The sequence below is a fragment of the Lactuca virosa genome, chromosome 9 (assembly GCF_052849685.1).
Source record: "Lactuca virosa cultivar CGN04683 chromosome 9, Lactuca_virosa_CGN04683_v6, whole genome shotgun sequence".
Lineage (NCBI taxonomy): Eukaryota > Viridiplantae > Streptophyta > Magnoliopsida > Asterales > Asteraceae > Lactuca > Lactuca virosa.
The window spans coordinates 130,411,501-130,428,298 of NC_136434.1; the positions used below are offsets into that span (position 1 = coordinate 130,411,501).

Consider the following 16,798-nt stretch of genomic DNA (forward strand, 5'->3'; position numbering starts at 1 on the left):
GTAAAATATGAACAGTTTCAATAGTTCAGTGCCTAATAGATAATGAAAAAAAGTTTAGCAACTAAATGTGAACAAAGTCGAAAGCCCGTTATCCTTTCAGGTCATTATCCCTAAAATAAATATAAAAATAAACTTTGGAAAAATTTCCATGTTTGTACAAACTTTTTAGAACACTTTTACTATTATCCCAACTTTCTTACAAGGTTTCTTACTTCAATATATAAACATATACTTACATTTTCCACTTTAATAACTACATCACGTTTAATTTTACTCTCAAATTTCATAAAAAAATATTATATTTTGAATTTTTTGATTTATCCATCAAACTTTTTTCTGGTTCAACCATTGGAAAATTGGTATTCTTTTCAATTTTTCAAGAAACCATATATGAAACTCATTTCTTTAGAAGCTGCTAAAACTTTATTTCTAGCTAAATCTCTTCCGACCTTACAAAGGTCCTTAGTTTACATAAACATATATGTTTAGAGTTTCTATTTTCATAATTTCCATAAACCACTCGATTAGTTAGCTTTTAGTTCTATTTTTCTTGTCACAAAGTGCTTAAATATTGAATTTCAAAGCAAAATATCGATCTCAAATATTTTAAAACTAACAAGACTAATTAAATAATCTTCTTTCATGGATTACAACTCTAGAGAAAAAAAATAAACATCTATAAAAAAAGTATTACAACCGATTGAACAGAAAACAAAGACTTATAAAAGAACTATAACAAAGATCAAGGCATTACAAAGGCCCTTGACTCTTTGATGTTTTTACTATTTTGCCATATCCTACGTTACACCTTCTTCTAGAAATAGCAGGTTTTTTAATAGTAAAGAGATCCTGTAAAAACAAAAGCAATAAATATTTGGTTAATTTTCAAAAGATATATAATAATCTTTTTTGTATATTTGAATGATAGCCAAAAAGAAGCAGCACCTTGCCACCAATTCCCCCTTGAAGCACTGGTTCCATTAGGATCCTGGTTATTCGATGATTCTGTTCCTCTGTACTTGCTGCAGTGAGATGTGTCTTTTGCTAATCCCTGAAATTGAAAAACTGGAATTAAATGACAGAAACAATTCAACGATTTAATTGTTAACACAATTTGTTGTAATTGGGGATTATATCGTTATGAATTGGAAAATTAGATAGAATCTGTAAGAAATAAAGGTGATGCATGAAGAAATAGAGGTGATGAATCGAAAAACATGGAGGAGTACCGTGGAAGAAGGGCCGAAAACAGAGCCAAAACGGCCAGAGGAGGAGGAGGAGGAGCCGCCGTCCTTAGGGCCGAAGAGAGTTTCAGTGAATGATGAAGAAGAAGGACTTCCCGATTGCTGCTTCTTGCTCTCCATTATCACTCGATTTGTCTCTTGCTTATAGAAAACCTAACAAAACTGAATCAGCTTTCTTCGGTAATTATCCACACAAACAAAGCGAAACTTCTTCGGATTGATTGATGCAGACGAGTATAAGTTAAGATGAATGAATCTCGGTGGAGAGAGTGTGAAAACGTTTGAATTTTGAGATTTGAGGATGAGAGATGGCGAGGGAGTGGAAGAGAGGAGATCGTAAGATTGTGGTTTGATGGAGAGTAATCAAACGGATTTTCATATTTATAGAGGTCAAAAAGAAGATGAAAATGAAACATATGTATTTGTTATTTAAATATATGTAATGTGGCTCAAAAAAGATTATATGTATTGATAAAATAAAAAATTCTGAGTTATTATTATTTTATTAATCATTCAGGATATTATAATATACTTGTGGATAATTTATGATAAAAAGATAGTAAATAGGCCGCATATTTTATTATATAAACACATTTTTTTCTTATTAAATTTAAAACAAAAATGTTATATATTTTTTATTAAATGAAAGTTATAATAAATTTTTAAATGGAGTTATTATAAATACTTTTAAAAGAAACCGATATATATTTTATCACAAAAACACTTTCTTTTTTTGTTTGATGCCTATATCTAAATTTAGATCGTCCTTTTAGTTAGAATAAACTATTTTTTTTGTTGAATCTTAAAAAAAATATTTTATATATTATCTATTAAAATAATCTATATATATATATATATATATATATATATATATATATATATATATAGATTTCATTTTATTTATTCTAACTCCATTATATTTTTAACATTCTTTTATTATTCATTTATATTTTTGTTCTAACTTCATTTAATATAAAAAGGGGAGAGGAAAAACATTTTTGCAGCGGGTGAAAATTAGGAGAAAAAAACTCTCTTTGGGTTTTTTTTTTTACAACACCTTTGTATATTTGATAAAAACGGTCAACTATGAAGTGCACTTAAAAAAATTAGAGTGTGCTTTATAAAAACATGTAGATAGGTAAGGATAAATACCTAAATTTAAAATTTTAAAAACAATAAATAAATAAATAAATAACTCTTGAAAAGCTTATACATGGGAAAAGAATTTTAAAGTTGGTTTTTTTTAACGCTCATAAAAATCATGTCAAATTTAAATTTTTAAAACATTTCCAAAACCAGTTGATTATTACAAAACTTGTTTTCAAAATATCAAATGTCAGAGTTTCCCATAACCAAATCATAAAAATCATAGGAGGTGTACGATCACGCCTTCGTCTTCCCGCGATCGTCAGAAGTACCTGAAACAAAATCAACAAATGTAAGCCCGAAGCTTAGTGAGTTCCCCAAAAATACCAACACCATACAGATATAACCATATCATATAACAAATACAGCATGCATAATGAGCCATCAGTCTGACTGGACCGCCTCGCAGACCATCAGTCTATCTGGATCGCTCTCCGAGCCATCAGTACGTTTGGACCGCCCTCTCGAGGCCTTCAGCCTATCCGGACCGCTCGTCGGGCCTTCGGCCTGACTAGTATACCTTAACCGGGTCTGCAGTCTATCTGGTCCGCCCTGGGTGTCTTGGCCTACAGTACAAAGCAATACATGCCTCAACCCAATCCGCCAACCAACAGAACATGTGAACATAATATCATACGCTAGCATGCAATAACAGATAGTCATACAGATCACTAAAATGGCAACCATCCTATAACCAGGATATCGATCTAACCGATCAATAACATAGCAACCATCATATAACCAGGATACTGATCTAACCGATCTCTAACATAGCAACCATCCTATAACCGGGATATCAATCTAACAGATTACTAGCATAGCAACCATCCTAAAACCAGGATGAAATCTAACAGATCAACAACATAGCAACCATCCTAAAACCAGGATGCAAATCATAAAGGGTCAGCCTTGGTGTCGTAGACCCTGTTGATATAGTGAGGAGAACTCACCACTCAAGTAGCTCGAATCGATAAAGTCAACTCAACCAAATGCAGCTCCAAATCCAACACCTACATCCACCGATGACTCGCTTCCATAAATTCCCAAATTACCAAAATACCCCCAGAGGTCAAACTGGTCAACCCTTGGTCCAAGTCAAAGTCAACGGTCAAAGTCAACAGTCCATGTTGACCCAACTCGTCGAGTGCAACTAGCAACTCGTCGAGTTCCTTAAGGGTTCAGAAGGTCATAAAACCCTCACTGACTCGCTGAGTTTACGACCAACTCATCGAGTCTATGCGTGCCAGAAGTCGAGGAAAACCCTAACTTACCCGTCGAGTCCTCTCTTGACTCGTCGAGTCCATGCATAAACCAAACAACAGGAAAACCCTTCCCAACTCGTCGAGTTCCTTATCTGGCTCGTCGAGTTCATATAGTCCATTTCTTGTCCAGATGATTTTGAGCCATTCCAAAGCTCCAAATGGTAGATCTAGTCTCCAAATGGTAGATCTAGTCTCCTAGGGCCTAACTCCAAATGATTTTGAGCAATTTACGTGCATGCAAGGTCTTGAGAGCCAAAACTAAGCTAAAGAAGAGACTTAAGGCAAAGAAAAGGCCATAGCTTGGCAAATGCTGAAACTTTATGACCATAAGGGGCTAAAGGGGTCCAGATCTGAAGTTGCAACCTCAGATCTTGCCCCAAATCCGGAAATACCACAACAATTACCTAAAAGGGTTCTAAACCCATGAATGAAGAGATCTAGCTAATGGAGAGCCAAGGTAACAACTTGTTACCTTCAATGTGATGCTAATATGGAATAGAGTTCAGATCTACACTCCTCCTTGTTCCAAGCTTCTTGAACTTCAAGTCCTTCTCACCAAGATCCACCTTCCAAGCTTAAAACACAGAAATATGGAGAGTGAATACGAATTAGGGTTTATGAGATCGAAGGGGGGCTGTAAGGGAGGCCAAGGGAGGCTAATGACCCTTTAAATAGGGTGCAATACCCTGAAAATTAGGGTTTCATCCAACAGCTCCAACTCGTCGAGTTGGTCACTTAAAACACGCGGCTGAGTTCGTTCCTGCTCGACGAGTCAGGGCATCCGACTCGTCGAGTAGACCCTTTAAAATGGAAATAAATTTGTAAAATTTATACCTAAGAGTCGGGGTGTTACATTTTTTAGGTTAACAATTTTTAGAACTTATTATTTTTGATACATAAGTTTTTACTAATTTTATTTGAAAAACTTAATTTTTACATATAATATGTGGCGGACCTTGTATGGGTCTTTGTAACACCCATAAAAATCACAAGATCATTTAAATTTTTTAAAACCATCCCAAATTCATAAATTGTTTACAAACATAGTTTTTAAAACATTTTCAAAATCAGAGTCTCCCAAAATCATAAGACTAAATACGAGGATGTGTACGGTCACGCCTTCGCCTTCTCGTGATCATCTGAAGTACCTGAAACATAACCTAAAATTGTAAGCAAACGCTTAGTGAGATCCTCCAAAGTACAAACACACAAACAAATCACATTACAATAACAAAATATCGGGTCCAATCAACCATCGGGTTAGAATACCCCAGGCCCCTCAACCATTAGGTTGGAATGCCAATACACTATGGGTCCAGTCAACCATCAGGTTGGAATACCCCAGGCCCATAATCCATCCGGTTGGAATGCCCCCGACCTGTTGGCTCATGCACAAAGCAGTAAAGCCTCAACCATCAACCAAATATGTACACATATACAGATAAACATATAATCAGTCAACAGACAACCAGACAGTTCTACAGATCATTAAACATAGCATCATACTATCACATAACAGGATATCTAATCAAATAGGTCGGCCTTGGTACCTTAGACCCATTAGTACCTTATCATCGGGATGTTACAGTCTCTAGATGTTCTGAGCCACTACTCAATTTTGTCTACAAAGAGTATTTTTTTAACATTAGTGTGCAACTACTCAAAAAAATGTGCTACTAGTATTAATCCATGAAAAAGAAATAAAGTGATACTATACGTAAACGGGTGGGGGCGGAGGGAGGGAGGGATGGAGGGGGTTAGTATAGAAACAATCAACAAATGTGCACCGATTTATAGTCAAAAGTTATAAAAAAAATAGCCCATTGCAATTTCACTTTGTTCAAAACTGGCCCATTTGTAATTTAATTACTTTGATACAGAAGGAAGAGAACGATCGAAAAATAAGAAAGAAAAATAAGTGAAGTTGTTAGTTGTCCGTTGGAATAAAAAAAACATCTCACACACCATTCATCAATTTTCGGACCGTTGTAACTGAAATTAGTCAAGCAAAACATTTTTTAGCATTAGGGATTCCTCCGATCCGAATTTGAGAGCTTTATTCAAACCTAGAATGAAACAAGTAAGTATTGAACTTATATTTGGTTTATGATTTATGAAATTAATTGTTTATTTGTTGAAATAGTTAATTGTTTTGGTGAACTTGTTAGTTGTGGTTGATGAAATTAGTAATTTTTTGCTTAATTGCTTGAAAGTTGAAATTAGTTGTGAAATTGACTTGATATGTTGACATGTTAGAATAAAATTGGGTCTTTTTGTTAGGAGACCACCAAGCTCCAATGAATTGAGTGGTGAAGGAACAACCAACAAATATGGTGCACCAATTTTTAGTTAAAAGTTATTAAAAACAAGACCAATACCATTTCACTTTGTTTAAAACTGGCCCATTTGTAATTTAATTACTTTGATGCGGAATAAAGAAGTAGAAGGAAGCAACGATCGAAATATATATATATATATATATATATATATATATATATATATATATATATATATATATATATATATAGGTTTAGGTTCTATAGAGAACAAAAAACCCTAAAAAAACCCTAAAAATCAAAAAAAATGCATAAAAAAATACTTAGAGATCACAAAACTTTTTTTTGAATTTTTTTTATAAAAAATCGCAGCTTTTTCTTAAAATTCGCTGAAAAAAATTAAAAAATCAATTTTAATTTTTTTATAAAAATAATTTTCAAAATTTTTTTCAGCGAATTTGTATAGAAAGCTGCGATTTTTTATAAAAAATTCAAAAAAAAGTTTTGTGATCTCTAAGTATTTTTTTTATGCATTTTTATGATTTTTAGGGTTTTTGTTTTCCAAATAACCCTTCCCTATATATATATATATATATATATATATATATATATATATATATATATATATATATATATGAAGTTGTTAGTTGTCCATTGTTGTGTTCCACAGGAAGAAAAAAACATCCCACACACCATTCATCAATTTTCGGACCGTTGTAACTGAATTTAGTCAAGCAGAACGTAGTTTTTTAGCATTAAGGATTCCTCCGATCCAAATTTGAGAGCTTTATTCAAACCTAGAATGAAAGAGGTAAGTATTGAACTTATATTTGGTTTATGATTTATGAAATTAATTGTTTATTTGTTGAAATTGTTAATTGTTTTTGTGAACTTGTTAGTTGTTGTTGATGAAATTAGTAATTGTTTTGCTTAATTGCTTGAAAGTTGAAATTAGTTGTGAAATTGACTTGAAATTGTGACATGTCAGGATAAAATTGGGTATTTGTGTTAAGAGACCACCAAGCTCCAATGAATCGAGTGTTGAAGGATCATCCAAAAGACAATGCTTGAACTCCAATTAATCATTCCCTTCGGTTTCTAATGTAAATCAACAAAGTCCACAACTTACATATACTCCAATTAAATGTTGATTTGAAAGATCTTCCAAAAGACATTGTGGATGGACCAAACATTACAACTTATAATCCAAATCAAAGAGATGAAATAAGAATGTCATATTTGTTTCAAGGACCTTATCAACCAAGGGGTCATACATTTCTATCAAAGAAAATAGATAACTATGAACTTAGCACCGAATTACTAGAAGATATGGGGACTTTGAGTCTTTTAGTTTATTTGCTAAATTTGACAAAAGAAAGTTGTTGCAATTGAGTGAGTTGTACAAAAAAAAAGTTAATGATTCGAAGAGGATACAATTTGATGGTGAACTTGAGATATATTATCACTATTTACATAAATATGATCGGCTCACTAGTTTGAAGAAAATTTCCGACCGTTCTCGTTTGATGGTGGAAACGGGGAAACATCATTCTTATCTTATGTTTATAGGTTATTAAAATTGGTTTTGGTTTTACTCGTCGCGACTGCAACAATCGAAAGTTGTTTTTTCACGATGAAGCTTTTGAAGACATAATTACCTAACAAAATAGGTGATGTTTTTTTGAACGATGTCATGATTTGTTATGTTGAAAAAGAAACCCTTATGAAAGTGAAGATCGAAAATGTAATCAATCGCTTTCAAAAAATGTATACATGTAGATGTCAAAACTAAAACGTAAGTTCTAGAACTATTAGTTTGTTAATTTTAATGCATTCGTACTTTTAATTTTTTTTATGTTATTATATTTGATTTTTATGTTATTATATTTGATCGGAAAATAATTGATGACACTAATGTTGTAAATTCCTATATACATCTGTAATTACATATCATCTTCATTATTCAATACTACACAACATAATGTCGAGTAACAAAATTATGCACTTCAATGATAATAAAAAAAAAATTTCACATAATGCATAGTTATAAACAAGTTAGTATCACATGTGCTCGAAGTTCTATGTGAAATACATATTTAAATAGAAACTAGAAAGTATCCCCCCGCCTTGCGGGGGCCGGAAGGTGTTTGCTTTTGTATGAAAGTAAAGTACATTGCCTAAGTTGTTAGCCATAGTAAAGTAGGTTGCCATTGTAGGAGATTTGCCCATTTACAAACACGTAAATGTTATAATAAGAAAAATGTTAAAATACAGTCCACTAATTGGATAGGATTTTCACAGGACAATGTGTTAATAAGACTAAGACCGACATCCCATGCAACTATCAATTTCTCCAACGCTAAAAATTCATACGATACTGAATTCTCCACTTGTAAAATTCATTCCATGCAAAAAATGTGTAGATCTTGTCTGTTGAATCAAGAGCACATGAGCAACTGTAAACATATCAGAATACCACAAAGGAAGCCATCATCACAAGGGCAAAAAAGTCAACACAGGAGCATCTGCGATCCGTCCAAATAGAAACAATCACAAAGAAACCTGAAACACCATGATAAACCAAAAAATATACTCGCATGCCAATATCAGATTTTCAAAGTCAGAATTTTAATATCAGAATTTCATATGCATCATCAGATAGCTTCACTTCAGCAGTAAGCTATATAAGAAATCTGAAATCTCATAAAATTTTATCACTGTTAAATTTTTCCAACTTCAGCTATTCTGGTTATGCAAAAATTTCAATTACTTGGAAAACTTACCGGGATCGATTCCAAAACCTCCTGTATAAACAAAATTAAATGTTCCTTGGACCTGCAACATAAAAATGATACAAAACAGGTTCCCATACATTAAAAGTAAGACATGAGTACATTTTATGAGAACCATGTATGGGTTTGTTCTAAAAAGCTCCTTTAGTCACCTATCACTGAAAATTCTTTTGAAACACAAGAACTACAGGTCTTCGGAAAGCAACAGGAACTCTATGGCTTGTGCAAAACCATTAAATCCCCACTTCAATTAGATATAGTACAAAAAAATTACTCCTTTATCCATTTTTTCAACCTCTAGTCAACTAAATGTATCATTGTTAATGTACTTTACTAATGACATAAAGGATCGGAAAAAGTTATAGAGTTCCACATAATACACCCAAATTACCCTGTTTAACTAACTTGTAGGCTTTACCAGTAAAAGAACAGATCCATAGTTGTATTTCATTTAACGAAAAGTATGTAAAAGAAGGGATATACGAATGGTGAGATAAGATCAATTGGTTAGAACTTCTTACAATGAAATTGGTATCTTTTCTTGTACAGAAGTAGCATAATTTACTTTCTTTTGTCGGTATTCTGATGATATTATTATATAGACATTGGGCATCCAGTAATTCATTATCATCTTTAAGCTCTTTGAATTCAAGAAATCTAGAATTAAAGGAACCAATTTCAAGAAAAAGAAGCAACGGGAGTTTTGCTGCTATTGGCTGGTATTTAACCAATTTCAGGAAAACGAATACCAAGTGAACATTGTAGCAAAAAGTAGGCAAAAAATCAAATTGGAATGCAAATTAAACCTTTTGACGGGATCTTCTGGCATTCTTTCTGTTGGTGATCTTTGAGATTGATCCCCAATCCATTGTCTTCTACTCTCATTCCAGGAAATCAAAGCTACAAAATCAAATAATTGATTTATAAAATATATTTGAGAAAAAAGCAATGGACTTTCTGTATTAACTGAGAGGGTGTTTGGTTTAACTTTTGGGGGGCAAAAGTCCTTTTTGTAAAATGACATTTTACAAAAGTTATTTTTTAAAATGTGTTTGGATTAGCTTTTGAAGGGAAAAAGTCAAGAGTTAAAGTGTTTGGTTTAACTTTTACATGTAAAATGACTAAAAAGGACATGTTTATATATTTACATTGATTTACTACTTTACATATATTATTTTATATTAAAAAAAAAATTTAAAACACATATCATAAGTTTGTAAACATTTTATTAGAAAATATAAAATATAAAATATAAATTTCTTTTAAAATATTTCTAATTTTTTGGATTAGACCATGACATTAAAATTACTACGTTCATACAAATTGTAAATAATTCATAAGAGGACTTTTAAAATATTTCTAATTTTTTGGATTAGACCATAACAATATTAAAATTACGTTCATACAAATTCTAAATAATTCATAAAAAAATATCATAGATAATATTACATTCATCTTCGCAATGTGATTATATCTTGTGCAATAATATCCCGTATCGCTGCCATATATAAATCGCTCGTGCGACGTGTACTTGGACCTTCTTCGTAAACATCACTACCGGTATCACCTCGTACGGGATTGTAGGATTCTTGTTGTGCCCTATTAAACGCTTCATCGGACATACCAAACTTTCTAATGTAGTTATGGATCACCATCGATGCTATCACAATTCTCACTTGGTTCTTGTACTTGTAATTAACATGCATGTCTCTTAATAACTCCCACCTAGCTTTCCACACTCCAAAAGTTCATTCAATGATATTTCGCAATGATGAGTGGAGATAGTTAAATTTCTCTTTCGGTCCACGAGGTTCACGAATAGCAGCCGTGTGTCCACGTCGAAAATCTGGTAAATGATAACGAATATTTGTGCCTTTGTATGGAGCAAGATACCCTCTTGTATTTGGATATCCGGCATCAACAACGTAATATTTATCTGTAAATAAAACAAACATTTATTATTCGTTTCAAACAAGTAGTAAAAACATAAAACTTGTGTTCAAAAAAAAATACTAACCACCCGTTGAATAAGGAAAATTAAGATCTGGTCTCTGTAAGGCTTCATTGAAAATTCTTGTATCATGTGCAGTCCCCTCCCAACCAGCCCAAACAAATGTAAAGCACATGTTAAAATCACAAACAGCCATTATATTTTGTGTTGCATATCCCTTTCGACCAATGTACTTCACTTCATCTTTTTGTGGAACCGAGGCCCCGACGTGTGTCCCATCTATAGCACCAATGCAATCCTTCAAATTCAAAAATATATCATAAATAAATTATTTGTTAAAGTTTTACTACCAAGAAAATAAACATTGGATAATACCTTGAACATTGGATAATACCGAGGCTTATTTAATATATATTCGGGAACATCATCATTATAGTTTGCGTCTGGCTTGATGATGTCGGCACTAAGTTTTAGCACGACTTTCAAAACTATATGGAAATGCCTGTGAATCGTTTCCCCCGAATGATTAAAAAATTCTTGCACAAATTTATCAAAGGAGGTACCGGGTTTATGGCCTTTTTTTTGTTCAATCAAGCACGAATCAACAAACACCATGAAGCTACGATTATCCCACCCAAATTTTGGTTTTTTCATTTTTAAAGATGTTTCACAATCAACAATTGTAGTGTGGTTTTCATCCATTATCTGTGAATTACATATAGTATCAACATTTAAGCAACAAACCAATTTCATTAACCTTCCTAAATGATTTCATTAATTTATCAAAATTCTAATCAAAACAAAAAAAAATAGAATATCACAGCATATCATCAAGTTCACAGAACTGTTAATTCATATTTCATCAAGTTCACAGATTGTTAATTCACAGCATATCATCAGCTTCATATTAATTTCACAGCATATCACAAAACTGTTGTTTTTCACAGCATATTAATTTCAGAAATCGGGAGGAACATCACTATTAGAGATGCTAGAAAATCAGAAATAGACAGGAATATCAATTCAATCTGGAAATATTTCATCAATTTCACAGCATATCAATTTCATAAAATCGGGCTTCATATTTTATCAATTTCAGAAAATCGGGAAATATTTCATCAATTTCAGAAATAGGGAAATATTTCATCAATTTCACAGCATATCATTGCTACTGAAAATCGGAAATAGACAGGAGGTTGGAAATCGACTGAAAAAAAAAACCTGATCGGAGATGGAGAAAGGCCGGTGTTGAAGGTCGCCGGTGTCTCCGGTGCTGCTGCAGGTCGCCGGTGTCGCCGGTGCTGCAGGTCGTCGGTGTCGTCGGTTGATGTTGCAGGTCTGGAGATGCGATGCGAGAGAGAAGAGGGTGAGCGGAGTGAACGAGAATGAGGGAATCGATAATATGTGAATGAACGGTAGATGGGGTATAATGGTAATTCAATATTTTTAGCTGGTGAAAAGTTGGGAAAAGTTAGGTAACCGTGACTTTTCAAAAAGACTCAAATTACTCTATATGAAAAGTCATTTTCACCTTACCAAACATCTTTTTGACTTTTTCCAAAAAATAAAGTCAAAAGTCATTTTAAAAGTTTAACCAAACACCCTCTGACTTCCTTTTTTTTCGAATGTTTCCTTTCTTCTTTTGCAGGGGTAGAAACGTCTAAAGGCCGAGAATTTCCAGTATCCACTTCCATCATCATAATATTGTTCACCATCGAACTTTGAAACCTAAGGAAATCGAAAAAAAGAAGTAACAATCGATATAATGGAATAAGAATTGAAGCTTCATAATCAAATTAAAAAATTAGGGTAAAAATACCACTGATTGGGTTTGATGACTTTGGAGTTTCGGAGGTTTTATTTTATAAAGTACAAACTTTCTCTCAGCCTCCCCAATCGACCGTTGTTCCTCCCACATCCATATTTGCTCTTCCCATATGGATCCCGTTTGTTAGCATAGGTATTACGAACGAGTTGAAGGGATTGATTTACTGTCGGAGACGAAAAATCAAGGGTTTATGGAGCAGGCGTGTATACTCCGGTGGGTATTCAGTGGATTCCATGTAAAAGAGATAGTAGAAGATGAACGAAGGTTGACAAAGCAGAGAGCAGTAGAGAGATACGGAAGAAGAGAGAGTTATTTGGATGGATGGATATTGAGTCGGTGGAGGTGGAGTCGGTGATTGATCTATTGCTTCTGTAACACGTGTATATTTTATTGCAAGGAATGGGTGGTGGGATCAGAAAACGTAGGTGGGAGCAGAACACGTAGCATAACACTCAACAACTCTTTACAATGGGCCTAACCAAAATAAACCCAGCAATGAAATAAAAAAAAAATAAAAAATAAAAAAATAATGGTGGTCCAATAGGGTTAAGTTACTGTGCATAAGGAACCTAAAATTAATATGATTATAAATTATTATAAAAAAATACCAAAGGGTTTGTAGCCCAACGGTATCAGGTAGTGCTCTTCCTTTTTAAGGTCGATGGTTCAAGTCCGGTCGTGGACATAGGTGGAATAGATGTTGTTAACTTAGGAGTAGATTAGATTTGCCAGTTCAAAAAAAAAATTATTATAAAATATATTAAATAAATATATTAAATAAAACATAAATATGATATATTGAAGCTACTATATATATATATATATATATATATATATATATATATATATATATATATATATATATATATATAGTTGTCAAAGTCAAAGACTTGTGTGGAGAAATGTAGTTGTGTATATCTAAATAGTCATTATTTCAATATATCTTTTTATTATATGTAACATTTTGGTTTGTATTTAAATGTCGAAGTCTACGTATATGTTTTGTGGTCAGTTGAGGGCACCTGGCATGTTGCCTATAAATAGTGTTGTAGGATAGAGTTTCATTTAGACGATTCAACACATTTACGATTTTCACTTTCTTTCATGACTCTGTATTCTAACCTACTTCCTAATCAATCATTGAGAGGAAAAGAATTATTTACATGTCGTGTTCTTGTATTTTACAATGTCTTGATTCGTTTAATTGATTTCATAACTCATCAAGTGGTATCAGATTAGGAATCTTTCAACTCTTTCAGATAATTACTCTCGTTTTCATTTGTAGGTCTACAACCGCTCTTAGATCTAATTTCCGCACTTGAAACACGTTTCTTCGAATCTGTATGTGATTTATGATTTTGTCTTTTTTTTTCTAATCAGTTTGTACGAATCAAATTTCATTTCAATGGCAAATTTGGATACAAACACTATCATGAACTACACAAATCTTCTTGGATCATTGACAAAAACCCCAACTTTTTTTTCCTGAATATTATGATCAATGGACTAATAGAATTGTAGACTATCTCAAATTTTTCGATAAAGATTTTCGGAGGATAATCAACGAAGGTGATTATGATGAAAAATGAGTCACTATTGTTGGTGATGTGACAGCTTCCGAAGGTATGGGAGCTAGGAAAAGAAGAATGGAGGAAAATTATAGGAAATGTATGCGAGAGTTGCGAGGAGCTCTTCCCCCTTATTTATATGGTTAGTAGAGGTTGTAAATATGCAAAAGAAAATTAGGACAAATTAAAAGCTGAATTTCAAGGCACAGAAAGGAAAAAGAAAAGTTCCATCACTCAACTTCTATCCTAGCTTGCAGAATTCAAACAAAAAGATAATGAATCTATTGATCAAGCCTTTGATAGATTCAATGATCTAATGTACCAAATGGAAAAATACAAAGTGGAAAGAAGTGCATTAGAATTGAACATCATGTTTATTTAAGGACTGAGAAAAGAGTGGCAAAGTATCAATGTTCTTCTGAAATCTCATGAGAATTTTGATTCTTATTCCTTATTTGTGCTTTTCAACATGCTCAAAGCTCATGAAAATGATGTTAAGGAAATGAATGAATAAAAGGAAAAAGAAAGAGCAGCTTATATAGGTCCTTTTTCTTTGGTGTCGAAAGTAAAAGTTTTTAAAGAAGAAGATCCAGGTGTTGAAGAAGGTATTGATGGCAAGGGGTTGTTCACAAATTCAGATATTGAAACTGTGGTTTATTATTCAAACAATTCATCAAAGAAGTTCCATAAGAAACATGGATTTGGAAGTTTCAAAAATAAAAAATTTCTTCTGGTTAAAAAAATGTTTCTCAAAACAAGAATGTTGAAAGTGTAAATAAATCTTCTGCTAACAGTGAAAGTTATTATGAAAAGAAACTTCTTGGTGATTATAGATATGACTGTAATTACTACAATGCTGAAAAGCACTTGGAAAGGGAGTGTATGTTGAAAAGGATAAATGAGAAGAAAGAGAAGATCAAAGATGAAGCATACTATGTGAAGAAAATTAAAGAGATCAAGGAGCTCAAAAACAAAACCAAGAATTTTGCACTTGTGGCAACTGGTGATGATTATGAAGACGGTACTTATCAGATATGGTCATCTAGATCTGATGATGGGGAGATGAGAAACCTAACTGTAACGCCCCATTTCTGGTATGTGATTTAAATAAAGTAATTTTCTTTTCTTAAGGGGTACTCGACGAGTCAGTAGCCCGACTCGTCGAGTAGAGACGGGATTTGCACGCGATTTAAGTTGGCGACTCGACGAGTCCATATTCCCGGACTCGGCGAGTCTTTCAGTCTGAATGAAACCCTAATTTCAAGGGTTTGCACCCTATTTAAACATCTTATGTGCCCCAATACCAGCCTCCCTCACCCACAAAGAGTCCCATACGAAACCCTAGCCGTTCTTAAGAATTTTTGGAGCATTTTCTCACTTGTGAAGGTTTTAGTGCATCTTGGGGATTTGGGGAAGAAGAGAGAAGAAAAGTATTCAAGGGGAGCAAGTAGATCCGGACTTCTGGTTGCATTTCAGTCCCCTTTGAGGTATCAAGCTCGAATCTTTGCTTATTATCAATTAGATCTCTTGAGAAGTTTGCTCTTGTTGATTTTGAGCCCTTTCTAGACTTTAAGGTCGAATTAAGAGTTAATATGATGAATGGACTTCAGATCTAAGCTTTCCAGAGCCTCTTAAGCTCAAGGTTGCCACCTTTATTGAGCCAAGTTTCCATTCCAAGCTTAGATCTCTTCCTTTAGCTTATTTTGGGTATTTGAGCTTCATATTAGCATGCATGCACGTAAAGTTAGAAACTTTACGTGAAAAACCAGCCCTAGGAGCCCAGATCTATGAATGGAATGCACTGGATTCGAGCAGAATCGACTGTTTAGTAATGACATGCATGGGACTCGGCGAGTCGTTCTTCAGACTCGACGAGTCGAGTCGCGAGTCCCCGATTTTCCCCATTTGAGAGTTTAAGGTGGAATCAGTGAGTAGGTAATGGACTCGGTGAGTTAAGGCTCAGATCTAGTAGTGGAGGGACTCGACGAGTTGTTCATACAACTCGGCGAGTCAAGGACTGATCTCATTCATAGGATGAAGGAGGACTCGACGAGTTGTTCATACAACTCGGCGAGTCAAATGAAGATGAACTAGATGTTAGTATCGAAGAAGAACTCGTCGAGCCTTTGCCAAACTCGACGAGTAGAAGCGGGTAGAGAATTAGAAAGGATGATAGGGACTCGGCGAGTTGGCGGCCCAACTCGGCGAGTCCGGTTAACTGGAAGTTGACTTTGACCAAGATGTTGACTTTGACCAGGGGTAAAATAATCATTTTACCCTAAAAGTAGTTATCCATATCTGATTTAGTGTTTATGGGATTTGTAGCCGGGGAGTTCCGGAGCAGCAGTCAGACAGTTTCAGATTTAGTAACTCAGCAGCAAGCATTACAAGGTGAGTTCTCCTTCAGTAGGAACGGCTCTACGGCACCAAGGCCGCCCGTAGTATGAGATGATAGTAGCTGAGTGTGGGCGGGGCCCGTATCCTATCTTAGCAAATTATGGGCGAGGCCCGTATCTCATAGTAGTAGTTGATTATGATGTATGAACATTAGATTAGCTTTACATGTTGTCTGTGTGATACTTGTATGATGGGTTTAGCAGTTGAGTGTGGGCGAGGCCCGTATTTCATCATATCCGAGTGTGGGCGAGACCCATATCTCGAAGTAGCTGAGCATGGGCGAGGCCTGTACCTCAGAGATAGTGGAGTGTGGGCGAGGCCCGTATCTTCTAGA

General features: G+C 34.0%; 1 protein-coding gene and 1 long non-coding RNA gene across 2 annotated transcripts; both read right to left on the reverse strand.

The window, feature by feature from the left end:
- Positions 1 to 571: 571 nt before the first annotated feature.
- On the reverse strand, positions 572 to 1,619 carry LOC145138610 (uncharacterized). The gene is made up of 3 exons (XR_013721623.1): positions 1,230 to 1,619; positions 946 to 1,051; positions 572 to 849 (listed from the first exon to the last, which is right to left on the reverse strand). It is a non-coding gene; the product is annotated as an uncharacterized LOC145138610 (long non-coding RNA).
- A 6,428-nt stretch (positions 1,620 to 8,047) lies between these two features.
- On the reverse strand, positions 8,048 to 12,829 carry LOC145137583 (uncharacterized). Its single transcript, XM_079071710.1, has 7 exons — positions 12,491 to 12,829; positions 12,282 to 12,399; positions 11,893 to 12,121; positions 11,047 to 11,173; positions 10,738 to 10,969; positions 10,170 to 10,656; positions 8,048 to 9,620 (listed from the first exon to the last, which is right to left on the reverse strand). The coding sequence occupies exons 1-6, from the start codon at positions 12,587 to 12,589 to the stop codon at positions 10,469 to 10,471; spliced, it is 993 nt and encodes a 330-aa protein (XP_078927836.1). The 5' UTR covers positions 12,590 to 12,829; the 3' UTR covers positions 8,048 to 9,620; positions 10,170 to 10,468.
- Positions 12,830 to 16,798: the final 3,969 nt, after the last annotated feature.